Genomic DNA, 18,405 nt, shown 5'->3' on the forward strand with positions numbered 1-18,405 from the left:
CTGAGGTATTATTTTAGAAGAACAGAGAAACCCTCTAATTCCTTATTTATTTTCTAATTTTCTTTATGATCTATCATATAGTGAGAATAACCTATTCATATTTCAGTCTGGCATGAGTTTTATTTTCCTAGATAGACCCTGGTGGTTAACTGTTTGGGTTTCAATGACTTGTTCTAGAGACAAATTTAGTAGAGGATGATGGAAAGTCAATATCATTGAAATTATAAAGATGGTTTTAATCAACAAGAGTTCTTTTCCAAACTTAGGCAAACTGAAAGCTGAATTATAAATTCACACATAATTAATATTTAATTTTTAATATTTTAAATTATTTATTCTCATAGAGAGAATGTGGATTTATAAAATCAATGTGGATATTTTCTGATGGTTAAGGCTTTCCTGTAAGGATAAAAAACAAGCATAAAATCAAACTGTTTAAACTAGCTTACAGTGCTTATTTAGTAATTGTATATCTAATTTTCCATGAAATAAGAAGTATTTAAATAGAAAACACTACAGAAAAGCCCCAATGTCATTCTTTTGTGTAATTCACAAGCAAATTTACATAGATAAAAGTAAATGATACTTCCGGCCAAATCCTTGATGAGAAAGGTACAAATATTTCTGATTAATTAACAAAAGTTTATAGCCTGCTTTCTCAGAATCTGATCAAAGTAAATGACTTCATTGTTTGCACGTGAATATAAAAGAAGATAATGCACAATTAAGAATACTAAACAATTATACAGTTTGGAAGGGAGATAAGAAAATCAACAAGTTCTTTAAAAGACAAGTTACTAACTCTTCATTTTCTGTAACTACAATAATTCATAATAATACAATTAAGCTAGATAACATCAAAACAAGCAAATATATTTACTCCATAATACTTTAAACTAAGTTTTCCTAATATTTCTATTGTTACAGCCACAGATTTGTAACATTATTACAAATTTAAAATTTTTTAAAGTAATTAAATTATTCTAGGAGCTAGAGAAGTTGGAGCAGTGAGAATTTAAGACATTAGAAATAGGTAGAGAGGGAGTTTTGCTGGCATTTTTAAAATTAATGGAATACACAGGTGTATATATTCTATCAATTTGTGAGTATAAATAGGTGTATACATATATAGACACAGATACACATACAGCAAAGTGTACAAATCTTAAATGTACAATATAACTACACATCTGTGCAACCATCACCCAGGTCAAGATAAAGAATAGTTCCAGCATTCCCCAAGGGTTCTTGATGGCCAAAGCAGAGTTATCAATACAAAAACTAAATGTGTAATACATCTGATAAGAATATGCACACATAACACTCACCTTCCAATGGCTTGGGTAGAAAATGAGCTGCTGGTTTTGTTTTCTTCACTCTGTTTCCTTTCATAGCTTGTCCCTCTTTATTCAATCCCAAAAACCAGGCTCTACCAGATTCCTGTTGTCTGTACAGCATAGATGAGTAGATTACATAATAGTTTTCAAAAACAGATTCTTTAAACTTGCATTCAGGGGTAAAAAGTTCCTGCCGAAAGAAACAGGGGAAAAAAGAAAGAGGAAAAAAATGGGAGTTTCACTATGGTTTCTATTCCTTCCTCCAGAACCTCATCAACCATGGTGAAGGAGTCAGCTCCTGGGCAGGGATGACCCGACACTCCTTCTTGCATGCATTAATTGCCCATACACTTTTTTTCAATATACAGTATAGAATCTGCTGTTATTGGTAATATATTTACAGGCAAAAGTATAGATGTTCTTTTTTTAAAATTATTTTATTGTTGTTCAATTACAGATGTCTGTATTTTCTCTCTACCCCCTCCAAACCCACCTCCTTGCCTTGCTTCCACCCTCCCCCTTGGTTTTGTCCACATGTCCTTTATAGTAGTTCCTGAAAGCCCTTTTCCCCTCTGTCCCCTACCTCCTCCCCTCTGGCTATTGTTAGATTGTTCTTATTTTCAATGACTCCGGTTATATTTTGTTTGCTTTTTTCTTTTGTTGATTATGTTCCAGTTAAAGGTGAGATCATATGGTACTTGTCCCTCACCACCTGGCTTATTTCACTTGCATAATGCTCTCCAGTTCCATCTATGCTGTTGCAGAGGGTATAAGCTCCATCTTTCTCTCTGCTGTGTAGAATTCCATTGTGTAAATGTACCATAGTTTTTTGATTCACTCATTTGCTGATGGGCACTTAAGTTGCTTCTAGCACTTGGCTAGGGTAAATGGTGCTGCTATGAACATTGGGGTGCATAGGTTTTTTTGGATTGGTGTTTCAGGGCTCTTAGGGTATAATCCCAGCAGTAGAACTGCTGGATGAAAAGGCAATTCCATTTTTAAATGTTTTTTAATAAGAAAATAGAAGACATAACCAAACTCAAAATCCTTTTACTTAAACTAAAAATAATGCAATAGGGGTATAACCAGACAGAGCACCTTAAAGTGCTCTGTGTCACATTTACAATACACTAAACAAAAATAAAATATATATTTAAGGTATTTGCTAATCTGTTTTCAATATTTCCATAGGAATAACATGATACCTTAACAATTGCCAATTGTTCATTAGATCAGTGATATTATAGGGTGATATATTTTAACTACAGAGACAAATTGAAACCCCAAACTAAAACCATGACAGTCAGCTGGCACATCAACTAGACACTGGAGCTGAGGCCAAGTGTGTTAACTGTTCAAAGTGACAGAAGCTGAAAATAATGACCTAACTCCATAGTTTGGAGCCCCACTGGAACTCTTGAAGAAAAACATCAGAAGCTTCTCTGAGTGAAATCCACCCAGCATTTTTGGAAAGAGAGTAATGAGTTAAATGCTGTGACTCTCAATGCCATGATCTATATTGATTAATGAGTAGCACAAAACTTTAGTACTTTATGGATTGTCATTAATAACATAAATGTTCATAGATGATTTTTACATATTTCTGAGATTTAACCTACAAACACACTTCTGATAGACCACTATTAAAATTAATTTAAAAGTTTAACCTCTCTAGCCAAAGACCTTGGAAACCACTTAACTTGTTTTTATGGCTATTTTAAATAGGCTCAACACTTTGCAAATATATGTATGTACACATGTATATGTATATATACACAAATGGTGTTATTTGTATATGAAATGTATAAAAATATTATATATTTCATATATAATATCAACATGGTGCTATTTTACATATATATTTCATTTTTATATGAAATATAATGCAGAAGAGCTTTATTGTCATTAATCTTTTAAAAATATCACTGTAGACTGACAGCTATGGTTGGAGGTGGTGGTGAAAGAAGGTGAAGGGATTAGCCAAAGAACATATATGCATAACCCATAGACATAGAAAATAGTGTGGTGATGGCCAGAGGGAAAGACAGGTGGATGCTAGGTGGAGGTGAGTGGGCAAAGAAGAAGAAAATGGGGACATCTGGTAATAGTATCAACAATAAAAATAAATTAGAAATAAAAAAATTAAAGTTAAAATTAAAATATCACTATAATTGAAAAAATTTGTCTTAATCTTTATGACTGCAGAAATAATAACTTCTGTTTTTTTTTCAAAAAGTAATCTTTATACACATTCTGAAAAACATATGCTTTAGGGTCTAAAAATGATAACTTTTAAGAATTAAAATTATGATAACTATAATAAGGAATATGACATCGTTGCCAGTAAACATTTTCTTTCAGTATTTTCCATGAAAGTGTGAATTATTAAACAGTGACTCTTACAGGTTATAATTTATTCAGAGTACCCCATAACTTTAGGTAATTTACTGAAAACTAATGGTTTTCCAAGAGGAACAGGTTTTGTTAATGGCAGATGCTTTTCATGACAAAGATGATGGATCCAATGATTAATTTTACATTAAAATAGCCAAAAGAGAGGCTTAGACTCTTCCTAAAGGAATTTATGTAGACCTTCATTTCTTCTAGATTATTCTTCCTCAGGCTTGATGAAGATCTCATCGAAATAAATGTGCTGGCCTTCCACTAAGTCCTATTTATCCAAATCTCTCTTATTAGTTATCTCACTAATAAATAACTGAGTCTCACTAATAATAACTCAGTCTTACTGAGTCAATCTCCAGAGGAGAAACTAATAAAAGGGTGTTTGTTCATACATTTGTGATGAAGGAAATAAAATGGAACAAAACACTACTAAATACAATATATTGGTTGAAAGTATACTTTTTAGGACAAACAGATGAGACATACTTTTACTGAGCTATACCAAGACATCCAAACGTATTACTTAGTAGTTAAAACCTATCTCAAATCCAGCTGGAGTGGGATTGGCAAAAGCCAATGTAAGCTGAGGTCACTCATGAGTTGGAGGAGCTAGCACCTGCCTTCTAAGACACCTGGTCTTTACCCAATGCCTGGTTCACCTTATTAATAAGATTACTGATAACTGACCTTTATTTAGAGAAAAAAGGGCCTCTAGCTTTGGAAATGCAGGTCCATAGGGTAGCCAACACTTATTTTTATATGATTCCCTCTTATAAGAAACAAGGAAGACAGTGCTTTATTACCTTAGCAAATTAGCAGTGTATTGTCTCCACATGGTAAATTGACTGGGTTGGGGATGAAAGAGAATGAAGACTCTTGATGTGAAAGAATCACTCATTGTCAGAGTATAAATTAAGGATGTCTGACATTAAGTCTTTGTAGGTAAAATGTTTGCATTTTAGGATTCTAAGGAAACCGATTACACATCCTCTTTCTGTGAGCTGTGCTACAGACTTCACAGGCAATTCTTTCTGCCTTCTAAAGTGAGAGCTATGGGCTTCAGTTGCTTGCGATAGTGGAGACTGGTCAGTATATCATAAGTCTTCTTTACTCTTGGTTAAATAACTAATGTGCACAAACACACTACATTCAAAGGCACTGTTATCTAATACATTTTGCTAAACTTCACTAGACTTTTCAAGAATTCAATCTGGTCATCAAACATTAGAGCAGAGAAAGAATCCCTGCATTCCCAGGAATACTGAGAGGACAAAAGAAAGTTAAGATTAGTTACTGGGTTGGCCAAAAAGTTTGTTTAGTTTTTTTCCCATAAATTAAAGATGCAATTTTCATTTTCACCAGTGACTTTATTGATTTGTATATTTTGAGTATGCCGGCTATCCCCTGCATGGTGTAACATAATTTTCAGTTAATATCTTTATTTGGTCGTTATCAACTTTAACTGGTCTACCCAACCATGGAGCACCATCCAGTGAGAAATCTCCAGCACAAAACTTTACAAACCACTTTTGACACCTCTAATCAGTCACATCACCTTCTCCATACACTGCACATCTTTTTTTTTGCATTTCAGTTGCCTTTTTACCTTTCTTGAAATATTAAGCATAATATGCCAAAATATTGCTTATTTTCTCTCATTTTCAATATTAAAATGTCTACACAAAAATTCACCAATTTTGATAAGTTTTTCAATGCATGCTGATATGACAGCTGTCACAATACAATCTAACAAAATTGTTTTGAATGAAGTTAAAGACAACTAAGCACTACTAGAGCCATCTTGCAGAAAAATCCAAATGAATTTTTGCCCAATCCAATATGTACTGGATGTCATAAGGATCAAATATATGTTCAATACATAAATAGTAGGCAGAGGAGTAGGGTAACTATGAACACCTGTGGAACCAGATCTCCTGGTTCAACCCTGGCCCTACTTCTTACCAGCTGTCCTTGGTAAAATTACTTAATCTCTGGCTGTCAGTTTCCACCTCTTTAAAATGAGTACAAAACCATAGGATAATAGAATGGTTGGGAGGGTTGAGTGAATTGATACATGTTATATATTTAGAGAAAAATTTGGCATATAGTAAGTACTCACTACTTAGTCTAAAATATTAGTTATCATCTGAAATATAACCCATATCAATTATATTAATTATATCAATATTTCAGCAAACTAAAATTTAGGTAAGTAATTAAGTCAATGAGAATATATTACACCAAATATTGGCCTCGTCATCAGATACACCAAAATTAACATATGCAAAGCAAACAAGATTCTTCACTGGAAGAATTTTGTTAAAATTCGTGGGCTTAGAAAATGACAGTACAATGAAATATCTGCTGTGGTAGACTTACCTTCAAAAAACTAGAGGGATAATAGGTGTAAGAAATGTCATTGTGAAAGACAATGGTGAGAAATGCCATGGTACATTTGGAGAACTATAATTAGTCCATTACTGAGACTTTGTGGAGGTAGAAGTGAATAGGAGAGGTTCAATAAATGTGACAAAGGCTCTGATAAACAGGTTAGATTTCTTATGAGCAAGAGGTAGACATGGAGACTTTTTAAATAAGCAGGAGAAAAATAGTATAGTCTTATTAGTATTTTATAAACATCAGTCTGTTGCAAATGTAGAGGACAATTTTGAGAAATTAGTGTACATATTAGTCATATACTGATGTATTGAAGCTCAATCTCTTGCAAAATGAACTTGAAAATTATAGAACATTGTATGTGTGCTCATTTTTGCAATTAGTATTAATATAATAGTCAAAGATACACAAAGTCAGGGGAGAAGTACCACCAGAATTATGTCACATTATAAATTGAGTTCTGAACTTCTTGGTAGCCAAGATCAAAAGCTACAGGTTATAATGAAAACTACGGAAGAGAGAAAGTATTTTCTTTTCCTTGGCACTAACTTCCAGAAGTCATTTCCTTACAGGGAAAGAGTGACATTGGCTAATAAGCAAAAACTTGCCCTTGATAGTAACTGTACAACTAATGATTTTATTAATGACTTTAGTTCTGTGTTTGAGTCCAACAATACCATTTGGGTAAAGAGATGAAGTGAAAAGTCCCATAGGTGGGACTTGAAAAATTGTAATTGATGAGATTCCCAGGGATCATTTGCATAGCAGGGTCCACAAATTCATCGTCCTTACCAACCAGGAAGATCAAGAGTGAAGCAAGCTAGAGTAATCATAGGACTCTTATAAGGATGAATGCCTCTTTATTGAGCTTGGTGGAAGAGACAGAGAGAATAGTAGAAAGGATGGTAAAAGGAGTAACTAGCTCTTCCTCATATGACTTTCATATGAAAATGAAAACCTTAGACCTTTAGTGGAACTGAAGGAAGTTAGAAATCCAGGTTTCTATATAACACCTTCTTTTAATGTGACAACTATTTCTTATTTTTTAAACTTTATTTTTATTGTTTGTGCTGTTACAGATGTCCCTATTTTCCCCCTTTGCCCTCTTCCACCCAGCCCCTGCCCCCCTTAGGCTATTACCCACTATTGTCTGTGTCTATGGGTTATGCATATACTATGAACCAGGGGTCTAATATAGAGTTCATGAGCCTCCAGTGTGAGAAGTCCAATGTAGAGTGGCAAAGAAGTGCTAAAAAAGAAGGAACCCCAGGTGGCTTATCAAAGCATTCTTAACCTCACTTAAGGTTTTTATATATTTGAGTGATATGATAATTGTGCCAGTAAAACTCTAAAACAGGCAATGATAATATATGAAACCATTCGTTGAAATTTAAGCTTAAATAAAAACTGTTTGAAATTGCCAAAAAGAAATAGATAAGGAGTTCATGACTTTTTTCTCATCTTGCCTGTCAATATTTAGAACCACCAACACCAAAACAACAAAATCAGCAACAGATGATGAGTTCCAGCAGAAGCTTAAATATTAATTTGTATCCTTGTCAAACTAAATCATCAAAACCTAGTATAAAATAACACTATATAAAAAACACAATAATCAAAAACACACAGAAAAACACAACAAAAACTTCATATCTCCTTTTATGTTGTGATTGTTCTTAAAATGAAAGGACCATCTCTGGTACTTACTATCTTAACAGTAGCAGCATAATTCCTTTGCTAATGAAAACATCTTTGTTAAAATAAATACCCTGATGAGCAATTTGTGTGTACACAGCTAGGCTACTGGGCTCAGGATAAAAAGAGGATGGAGGGAAGAGAAGGCCCAACTTCCTTAAATTATAACAAATGAAATAGCCATAAACCCAGAAAATTTAGCATAACTATAATTTAAGAACTAAAAGTGACATTGAGAATCTAATTTAGTGGTTGGCAAACTTCAGCCCACGAGTCAAACACAGTTGCCACCTGTTTTTGTAAATTCACACTTGAGAGTCTAGAAGTGATTTGTTGAGAAAGAAACTGTATGGCCTACAAAGCCTAAAATGGTTACTGTATGATCATTTGCCAAAAAAAAAAAAATTGCCAACCCTGTTGTAAGATAAATATTGAGGGCTTTCCAACAAAAGTAATTGGGGGAGAGATTATTAACCTAATTTAAAAATTCCCAAATTAAACTTGGATTACACTTATTTTCATGCATACATATATATAAAATTTCAATGAAGATTTTCATCAGAATTCCATCCCTGAAAAAGTCTTTATGGTATGTTATGAGACTGGGCTTTCAGTAAGAATATGTAAATAGCATATTCCAAAAATTCAATTTATGTAGTTACTACATCATATTTGGTGTTATCTGTGACTAAATTAAAATTATGTTTGGCTAATATACACAAGTATATTAACTTACAACAGCAACAGCACCGCTGTTTCAAAGGAAAAACAAAGTGTAAGCATTCCAAACAAATTTACAGCATTTATTAAAAAAAAAATAATTCTAAAATAAATGTAAAAAGAGAATAGAATAATGATATTAGAGATACCATAGCAAATAACATATAATAAATCCACAATAAATAAGAGTTATTAGCTTCTACATTCCAGAGTCATTCAAAAATTCAGTCCTTTTTATATTATCAGTAATGACATAACCCTGGATTTCATATGAATATTTCTCCCCAGGTTTAAATTGAGAAGCAAAGTCTCAAATTCCAGGCTCTTATTTGAAGAATAGTAAGTCACAAAGATTTTTTGCAAATATCATATAATATACTAGAGGTGCAAAATGATTTATAAAGTATAACTTGAGTTACAAACTCTAGCTATATTTATAAATTGAATTGTATCAAGCCCTGGCTGGCGTAGCTCAGTGGATTGAGCACGGGCTGCGAATCAGTGTCTCAGGTTCGATTCCCAGTCAGGGCACATGCCTGGATTGCAGGCCATGGCCCCCAGTAACCGCTCATTGATGTTTCTCTCTCTCTCTTTCTCCCTTCCTTCCCTCTCTAAAAATAAATAAATAAAAATCTTTTAAAATATTGAATTATATCAAAAAGTACCACTCAACAACTCAGATGTTAATTGCTATTCTGAACAAGGTAGTTCTTATTTAATTTTTCTTAACATGCTTCAACTTAATTAGACATATCTTTAGGTGGGAATCCCAATGTTCCACTTAACCCATATTCTCAGATATTTCTTCCTTTTCTACACTTTGGGGATGTTGTCTACTAGAGTTCATCCTAAAATCAGCAGAGATTTATCCGACTTTCCCTCATACTTTATAGTAGTTTTAAAATCAATCACATCCTTTATTGATACTGTTATGACACTTCCAGGTCCTTAAAAAATGAAGAGCATTATTAAAATTACATATAAAGGAAATAAAATTCTGACCTTTTAGAATATTTTATACTTATAAACTTTAAAACAAAAGTTTGTACTTAACACTCCAAAGTAGAAAATTTAGTTGTCTAATGTGTTTTATTTATCTAAACATGATTAAATATTTATTTTTTCAGTTTATTTTAATTGTTGTTCAAGTACAGTTTTCTGCCTTTTACTCTCATCCCAGCCCACCACCCCCCTGTCTCCCGTTTCTACTCCCCCCACCATTTTTGTCCATGTGTCTTTTATACTTGTTCCTGAAAACACTCCCCCTTTTTCCTCTGAAATTCCTTCCCCTCTCCCCTCTGGTCACTGTCAGCCTGTTCTCAATTTCAGTGTCTTTGGTTATATTTTGCTTGTTTGCTTGTTTTGTTGTTTAGGTTCCTGTTAAAGGTGATATCATATGGTATTTGTTACTGCCTGACTTATTTTGCTTAGCATAATACTTTCCAGTTCCATCCATTGCAAAGGGTAGGAGGGTTGTAACTAATACTCACAGGGAGAAAAATAGTAACTTATTTGTGTATATACTTCAAACTAAAGTATAATTATATATGTGTTTAAGAGACAGCTTTTATTTAATTCAGGAACCAGTAATTTTAACTATATTCCCACTAACAAAGTGGTTTCTACAGTAGTTATATTTAAAAGGCCAGAAGCTGTTACTTTAGTAGTTTCTATGGAAACTAGAATTTAAATGAATGCATTTTTTGGCAATAAAGATATTACATGACATTTAGAGATATTACATATGCATAAACAAATAAATACATATCTTTAGACATTATTTTATGTATGAAATGTATATTAAATTTATTATATAATATTTAATATTGATTTTCTCTTTACCATTTATGGACATGGCTTTTAAAATTGCAGCAAAAATATTATAATGATTAAATATTAACAATTTATTTAATTTAATAAACATAAAGGTATTTTATGCTATTACAGTTGTCCCATTTTCCCCCCTTCACTCCCCTCCACCCTGTACACCCTCTCCCACCCATATCCCCACCTTTAGTCATGTCCATGTGTCATAATTATAAGTTGTTTAGCTTCTACATTTCCCATACTATTCTTACCCTCCCCCTGTCTATTTTCTGCCTACAATTTATGCTACTTATTCTCTGTACCTTTTCCCCCTTCTCTCCTCCTCCCACTCCCCTGTTGCTAACCCTCCATGTGATCTCCATTTCTGTGGTTCTGTTCCTGTTCTGGTTGTTTGCTTAGTTTCTTTTGGTTTTGCTTTAGGTGTGGTTGTTAATAACTGTGAGTTTGCTGTCCTTTTACTATACATGTTTTTTCTTTATCTTCTTTTCTTAGATAAGTCCCTTTAACATTTCATAAAATAAGGGCTTGGTGATGATGAACTCCTTTAACTTGACCTTATCTGGGAAGCACTTTATTTGCCCTTCCATTCTAAATGAAAGCTTTGCTGGATAGAGTAATCTGGGATATAGGTCCTTGTCTTTCATGACTTGGAATACTTCTTTCCAGCCCTTTCTTGCCTGTAAAGTCTCTTTTGAGAAATCAAAAGACAGTCTGATGAGAACTCATTTGTAGGTTACTGTCCCCTTATCTCTTGCTGCTTCTAGGATTCTCTCCTTCATTTTTACCTTGGCTAATGTAATTATGATGTGCCTTGGTGTGTTTCTTCTTGGGTCCAACTTCTTTGGGACTCTCTGAGCTTCCTGGATTTCCTGGAAGTCTATTTCCTTTGCCAGAATGGGGAAGTTCTCCTTTATTATTTGTTCAAATACATTTTCAATCTGTTGCACTTCCTCTTCCCTTTCTGGTACCCCTATAATTTGGATGTTGGAACGTTTAAAGATGTCCTGGAGGTTCCTAAGCTTCTCATTTTTTTGAATTCTTATTTCTTCATTCTTTCCTGTTTGGTTGTTTTTTTCTTCCTTCTGGTCCACTCTATTGTTTCGAGTCTCAATTTCCTCCCCATCACTATTGGTTCTTTGTGCATCTTCCTTCATCTCTTTTATAGTAACCTGCATTTTTTCATCTAATTTGCGCCCCAAATCAACCAATTCTGTGAGCTTTCTGATCACCAGTGTTTTGAACTATGCATCTGATAGATTGGCTATCTCTTGGTCACTCAAAAGGATGAGCCCTGGGGCATTGATCTGTTTCTCTGTTTGAGATGTCTCTCTCTCTCTCTTTTTAATTTTTTTTTTTTGGTCTGGTCACTCCTGTTACGGTGAGGGGCAAAGCTTTAGGTGTTCACCGGGACTGGGCACCCCAGTCACTAGATTGTGATGTTGTATGGGGGGTGGGGGTGGGGGTGAGGGGGACAATGGTGGTAGCTCCATTTTCCTGGGACCTCAGTCCCTTCTCTGGGATCCTGGGTTGCACTCTCTGCCCTGGTCCATAGCCACCGCCTCACTGGGTCCGCCAGCTGCCGCTTGCGTACTCAGGGTCCACCTGCTGCAATCTTGTGCACCCCAGATGCCTTATGTGCTCCCAGTTGCCTTCTGCACCAAAGTCTCCCTGTTCTCCATACCTGGCTGCTTGTCTCCACCCCTCCTATCAGTGTGGAGGAACGGGTCTACTTCAACTTCTTGGCTGCCTGACTTCCATTCAAATACATTTTCTGTCAGTTCTGGATGTTATTCTGCCTCTAAATTGTTGTTGTTCTAATCTTGGTTGTGTGTGGAGGTACGGTGCATCCACCTATGCCTCCATCTTGCCAGAAGTCTATTTTTATATATTTTAATACATCTCATATATAACCAATATATAAAATCTTTAAATATACATTATTTACTCAGGGTCCCATAGCAACTTTTTTCACCTGGTCACTTCTCAGAGATGCATAATCATATGTCCCATCTCAGACCTACTAATATAGAATTTGCATTTTAACAAAACCCCAGACGATTTATATGCACATTCCAGTTTGGAAGCATTGACACATATTCCTGTTACTATACAGAAAAAATAATAAATGATTGCAGAATTTTTAAAAATATCAATTAAATTGGTGTTGTCCATACCTTGCTACCATTTCTTAATATTGGCATAAAATGTATTAAAGTAAGAAAATTGAAACCAATAAAGTTGTGAAATATTTATAGTACATAATTAAGAAATTTTTAAATTATAAATAAAAACAGGTCCCAACTGACTCTACAATGTTAAATCTGTTTTCTCTAGAACATAGACATGTACAAATTACTGAAACAGTAATGCTAGTAAAATGAATAGATGGTGCCTGTACTATAAATATTAGTAAGAAGTCACAAAGAAATACACAAGAAAGTTTTGATACAAACATATACCATCTCCATCATATGTAGGGTCATATATTAACTCAATAGAACTTTGCCTAAAAGAGAAATGTAAAACTGATAGTGCAAGTGCTTTATGGAAAAGGAACCAGATTTAATGCATGTAATAAACTCCAGAAAAGTACTGCTATGAGTTTTAAATTTTTTTTCTGGATGATCTGAGTGAATAATGTTATATGAATGCAATCATATAACAGCTGCATACAATGATATACAGAGTTTCATGGTCTGAAAAATACTCAGAAGCTTCATCAAAGTAGAGATTAGTGACATCTTGAAGTCAGATTATCTGCACTGCTTTATCCTTCATTTTAAGTGTTTTCAAACTGTTAGTGATTTGTAGTTTTGTTACAGCACAAAAATCACATTAAGCCAATATTATATATATATATATATATACACACATGCACATATATATGTATATATATATACATATATATCTATTATACATTTATTGTGTGTGTGCATATATATATATATATATATGCCATGATAATATCAGTGAATATTTGAATATTTTAGAAATAGGATTATCTCACTCAAGAGGTAATAATAAAATACATTACATAGTCTTTATTATAGTACTACTTGACAAATGGTTCATGAACCTGGGCACATGTACAAATAATGCCTGTCTGCAATGAAAAAAGTGCAGAAAGTGAGCAAAAACATTTATAAACTTCTGTAGTAATTTAACAATATTTTATGAGTTAAATATAAGTATTAAAAATCTGAGGGTTTATTTTGTATTTTTAAAAATACTTTTCTAGTCATTTAATTTTATTAGATTTTATAAAAATATCTCTGCAAAAAATAGGAAATTAAAGAAGTACTGTATTTCACCATAGACAGCCTAGGAAATACTGCTCTATTGTATACAGGTATAAATATAAATCCAGTTAAAGAACTAAAGGGAGAATTAGTAATAATCATCATTTACTTATTTATTAATGTAAACCAGTCACAATGTTACATGTTTTACATGCATTATCTCATTTTATTCTTTTTAACAGTCCATGATGCTAAAGTTAACTATCTTGATGAGAATTTATATCGCTAGTAAGTGGCAGGCAGGTTTTTGATCTCAGGCTGTCTAAGTCCATGGCCTGGAGTCTTCATCACTAGTTATTCCACTGGTCAACCCAATCTGGTCTAAAAGAGAATCAAAGAGAGGAGTGTGACTTTATGAGAGTTAGGGGAACCACATGGGAAGTTAAAGTAGTTCCAAACCAAAATTTCTGCTTCAATGAATGACCCTTAAGAAAAGAGTGACAAAGATTATCATATCTATTTGGATATCTAAAAACTGTAAGTCTTAGCATTTGTGCAAAAATTGAATGTTTATAGTTAATGTAGTTAGATTAGATTAACTCAGTATCTTGCCATGTCCTATAAAAACCTGTTCTAATTACTTTATCTTTCTTTATCAATGTTTTCTTTCATCTCCTTGTACTTCTCAGCCCATGTTAAGTAATTGAATATCAAATGACAAATATTTAGCTGTGACTTTAACTCTGCTAGATGCTATGAGTGAACATGTACTTGTTTTCATCAGTTTTTTCTTCCACTTAATCCCCTAACTATATTTAATACTATTCCTACAATTCTATATACTTCTCCCCTTAAGCCTATTTCTACATGCATCTTCAAGCTTTTTCTACTTTCTTTAAACCTCATTCTAAATTCGACATTAAACTTGTTTTGTATTAAGCTTATGTGTTATAGATGTTTCATAATAAAATATCCTCAGTCAAAACTGCATACTTATGTAAATAAAAAGCAAACTAAATCAAACAGATCAAAAGTACCTTTATCCAACCTTTAAAATGCAAGCTTCTATAGAAAAATAAGTGAAGCCATGAAGACTCTACAATACTCCTAAAATACAATATTCATTGAATAAGATTTGTTTGTATGAAGCTTTATTATTTTCAAAGACTATTGAAATGTTTTGCTTGATTCAATAATGCTATTAAAAATACTTTAAGAAGAAAAATAGTATTATCCCACTTCCTAGAAGATGATTTTCAGTCTGAGAGAACACAAGTCCCAAGAAGCGATGGATTAAGATGTTTTTAAATATTTCTGTGCATGTGATATTTTCCTTAAACCAGGCTAATATTTAGCACACATTTATTAGTTGTAACAGTTGATAATATGAATCAAATGAAAAAGGTCTATTTTTTTTCCCAAAACACCAAAGAAATCATCTTACTGGAATAAGAGGAAAGTCAGCATCTGATAAAAATTACCAAAACTAAATGTGTAAGTCCACATGGCACTAAAATTAACCTGAAGATTATGTTATCTTGATTTTGCCTTATTAGCTAAACACCTGTGGACCATGATTTCCCAGATTCTGTTAACAATTTGTTCAATAATTCCAAAGGTTAACACCAAAGGACAAATATTGAACATGAAAGAACGAGGCCAAGAAAGTAGAAAAAGAGATAATAGCAATACCCTTCAGGGAAGAAGAGGAACCAGGAGAGAATATGACACTATGAAATGAGAAGAATTATTTTATTTAAAATTGGTAAAATAAAAGTACCATTACACATACTAAATGTTCTGCCCCATATATTTGATAATAAATTTTATTTGAATAATAAAATTTGAATATTATGAGCACCTGGAAATAATTTTACACTTATTCTGTAAGTAATAATGTCTGAAATTCATGCATTCATTTATATAATAAATATTTAGCAAGCTTCTAGTATTTGCTAGTCACTATTCTCAATCTTAAGACATAACAATGGGTAAAAATTGATGTAGTCTGTCCTCTCTTGGAGTATACAGTGGGGGAAACAGATGTTAACATTAATAATCATATCATTACAAAATAAGTTCTTACAAGAAAAGGAATGACTTCTATAAGAATACACAACAAAGAAATGTGACTAAATCTGGAAGGGTAAGGAAAGACATCAAATTCTGATCCAAGATTTTAAACATCAGCATGAGCTAACTAGGCTTAGAGCAGGATGAAGAATATCTCTGTAAAGGATAATATGTGCAAAGTCCCTGTGGCAGGAGCAGGTACAGATCATATGAAGGACAAAAGGAAACAGTGAAATTGTAATGTAGAGTGTAAAGGAGAGAGCAATAGGAGATGAGATTTGAGTGTTAGGTCTGAACTAAACCAGGTTGTCCTGATAAAGGATTTGGTCTTTTCCTAAAGGCAATGAGAAAACATCAAAAGTTTTATGCAAGGGTATGCCATAATTAGGTAGGCATTTGAAAAGACCACTCTGTCTAATTATGAAGAAGAGAAAAATAATAGAACCAATTTGGATACAAGAATGCTAATTTAATTACTGCAATACCCTGTGCCTTGGAAGTGGAGACAGAGAGAATAGGGTATATTAGAGAAATATTTAAGAGGTCAAATAGTCAGTGCTATGTGATTATATATGGATGCTAAGGGAGAAGGAGTATCAAGCACAATGTGTAGGTTTTTTGCTTGTGAATATGAACCAAATAAAAACAGTCTAATTTTTCCCAAAATGATGAAAGAAGTCATCGAGATGACATTTGGTATGTGTTCACTGCTGTTTGTGAAAGCCAAATATTGCAGTTTTGTATTCTTGGGCTAAATAAGCTTACATGCATAACAAGTTCACATGGTACTTTCTGTCCTTTTATAAAATATTATTTCACATGTCCAGAGGGTAATTTTTCCACAGTGTTGTATTTTCAGTTTTTTTTTTTTAGGTATAGGTTAATTTTATTACTCAACTGATCACCAAATCTATCTCTAAAAATACAGCATGGAGAACAAGTCTGATATAGACTTGATCATAGTTCATATAGCATATAGTAAATGTTTTTTTTTCCTTTTTTAATTGTATTGTTGTTCAAGTACAGTTGTCTGTCTTCCTCCCCCCACACCACCCCAACCATCCTCACCTCCCTCTCCTGATTCCACCCCCCTTGGTTTTGTCCATGTGTCCTTTATAGTTGTTCCTGAAAACTTTCCCCCTCATTATCTCCTCCCATCTCCCCTCTGTTACTGTCCATTTGTCCTTAATTTCAATGTTTCTGGTTATACTTTACTTTCTTGTTTGTTTTGTTGATTTGGTTGCAGTTAAAGGTGAGATCATTTGGTATTTGTCTTTCACCGCCTGGCTTATTTCACTTAGCATAATGTATTTTCAATTTTATCCTGAAGCAGCCTGTTGTGTGTGTGTGTGTGTGTGTGTGTGTGTGTGTGTGTGTTTTCAATTCCAGATTACTTTCTAAAAATGTATTCATTCCTAGAAAAAAATAACAGTTGAACTATTATTAGTTGCAGAGCAAACAATAATCGAGTTGGAAGATGAAGTTAGAAGATAATTTGAATTTGGTGGAAATAATTCCTTAAATTCCTTATTATTATTATTTTAATTTTGTTTTTATTTTTTTTTAGAGGGGAAGGGAGGGAGATAGACAGAGAGAGAGAGAGAAACGTCAATGTGCGGTTGCTGGGGGTTATGGCCTGCAACCCAAGCATGTACCCTGGCTGGGAATTGAACCTGGGACACTTTGGTTCCCAGTCCGCGCTCAATCCACTGAGCTACACCAGCCAGGGCCGAAATTCTGTATTTATTTTTTTAAGTCCCAGTCAGCAAAGTGGTTCCCAGATTAACACTAAAACATATGATGATGACCATTATAGACTTCCTGTTGAGGGAGAAAATTGTAAAAGGTTTATCTAACAAGTTTACTATGGTATGAAACTATTCAATTCCCAGTCAGTTTAGTTGAATACATAAGAATGATCCAAAATCTTACCAAAAAAGGTACATTTTGGGCCATTTTTAGAAAAAAAAATATGAAACACAGTTATTCTTACTGATGCCAGAGCAAGGGGTTAGTGGTAGCCTCCTATTTGTTCATAAATGTTATTTATCCATCACTCATGAATTTAATCCTTTTAAAAATATTTTTCACGTTTTTGATGTATTACTGTAAAATAACACAAATTCTATCCTTGTTTTCTGCATTATTCTATACACTTTGATCTTTACTTGCTACATTTATCTTTCTGGATTGAATTGTGTAAACTTTTAGGGCTAGTTTCACAGATTAGTTCTTCCATTTACTCAATTGGTCCAATTTGCTCTCACAACTAAACAGACTGACCAAAAGGTAGGCCCTTTGAGAAGGAAAACTAAAAATAAGTTAGCAAGTATCATACATCTTACAAAGCACCAATGAGCTGGCCCTTAGAGAACTGTATGGTCTGTGAGGCACTACACTTTTAAGGATAATATATACATGTGGAGGAAGACAACTAAATCAATCCAGGGTTGGAAAGTATCTGGAATTAGGAGATCAATAAATATTACCATGGTTGCATTAAAGTCATAAAGAGAGAAGTTTACAGATGAAAACCAGTGATCATTGAACACAGCTCACCCCACGTGTTGTGAAGAGGTTAAGGCTGAGAAGTTGGAAACTAAATAGACATGGGTTTGCATCCCACTCTGGATTCTCACTAATAATGATCTTGAAAAACTCATGTAACCTCTAATATAAAATACTTATTTCCATGCACTTGTTGGATTGAACAG

General features: G+C 33.5%; 1 protein-coding gene across 2 annotated transcripts in view; it reads right to left on the minus strand.

Moving 5' to 3' along the window:
* FGF14 (fibroblast growth factor 14) overlaps window positions 1–18,405 on the minus strand; it is a 717,766-nt gene that overhangs the window by 6,436 nt on the left and 692,925 nt on the right. For both annotated transcript variants that reach the window (XM_045821878.1, XM_045821879.1), the window contains exon 4: window positions 1,329–1,527. In XM_045821878.1, coding sequence (XP_045677834.1) covers window positions 1,329–1,527 — 199 coding nt within the window. The remainder of the gene's footprint in view (window positions 1–1,328; window positions 1,528–18,405) is intronic.

This window comes from Phyllostomus hastatus, unplaced genomic scaffold (genome assembly GCF_019186645.2).
Source record: "Phyllostomus hastatus isolate PE091 unplaced genomic scaffold, TTU_PhHast_1.1 phas_scaffold_46, whole genome shotgun sequence".
NCBI classification, from domain to species: domain Eukaryota; kingdom Metazoa; phylum Chordata; class Mammalia; order Chiroptera; family Phyllostomidae; genus Phyllostomus; species Phyllostomus hastatus.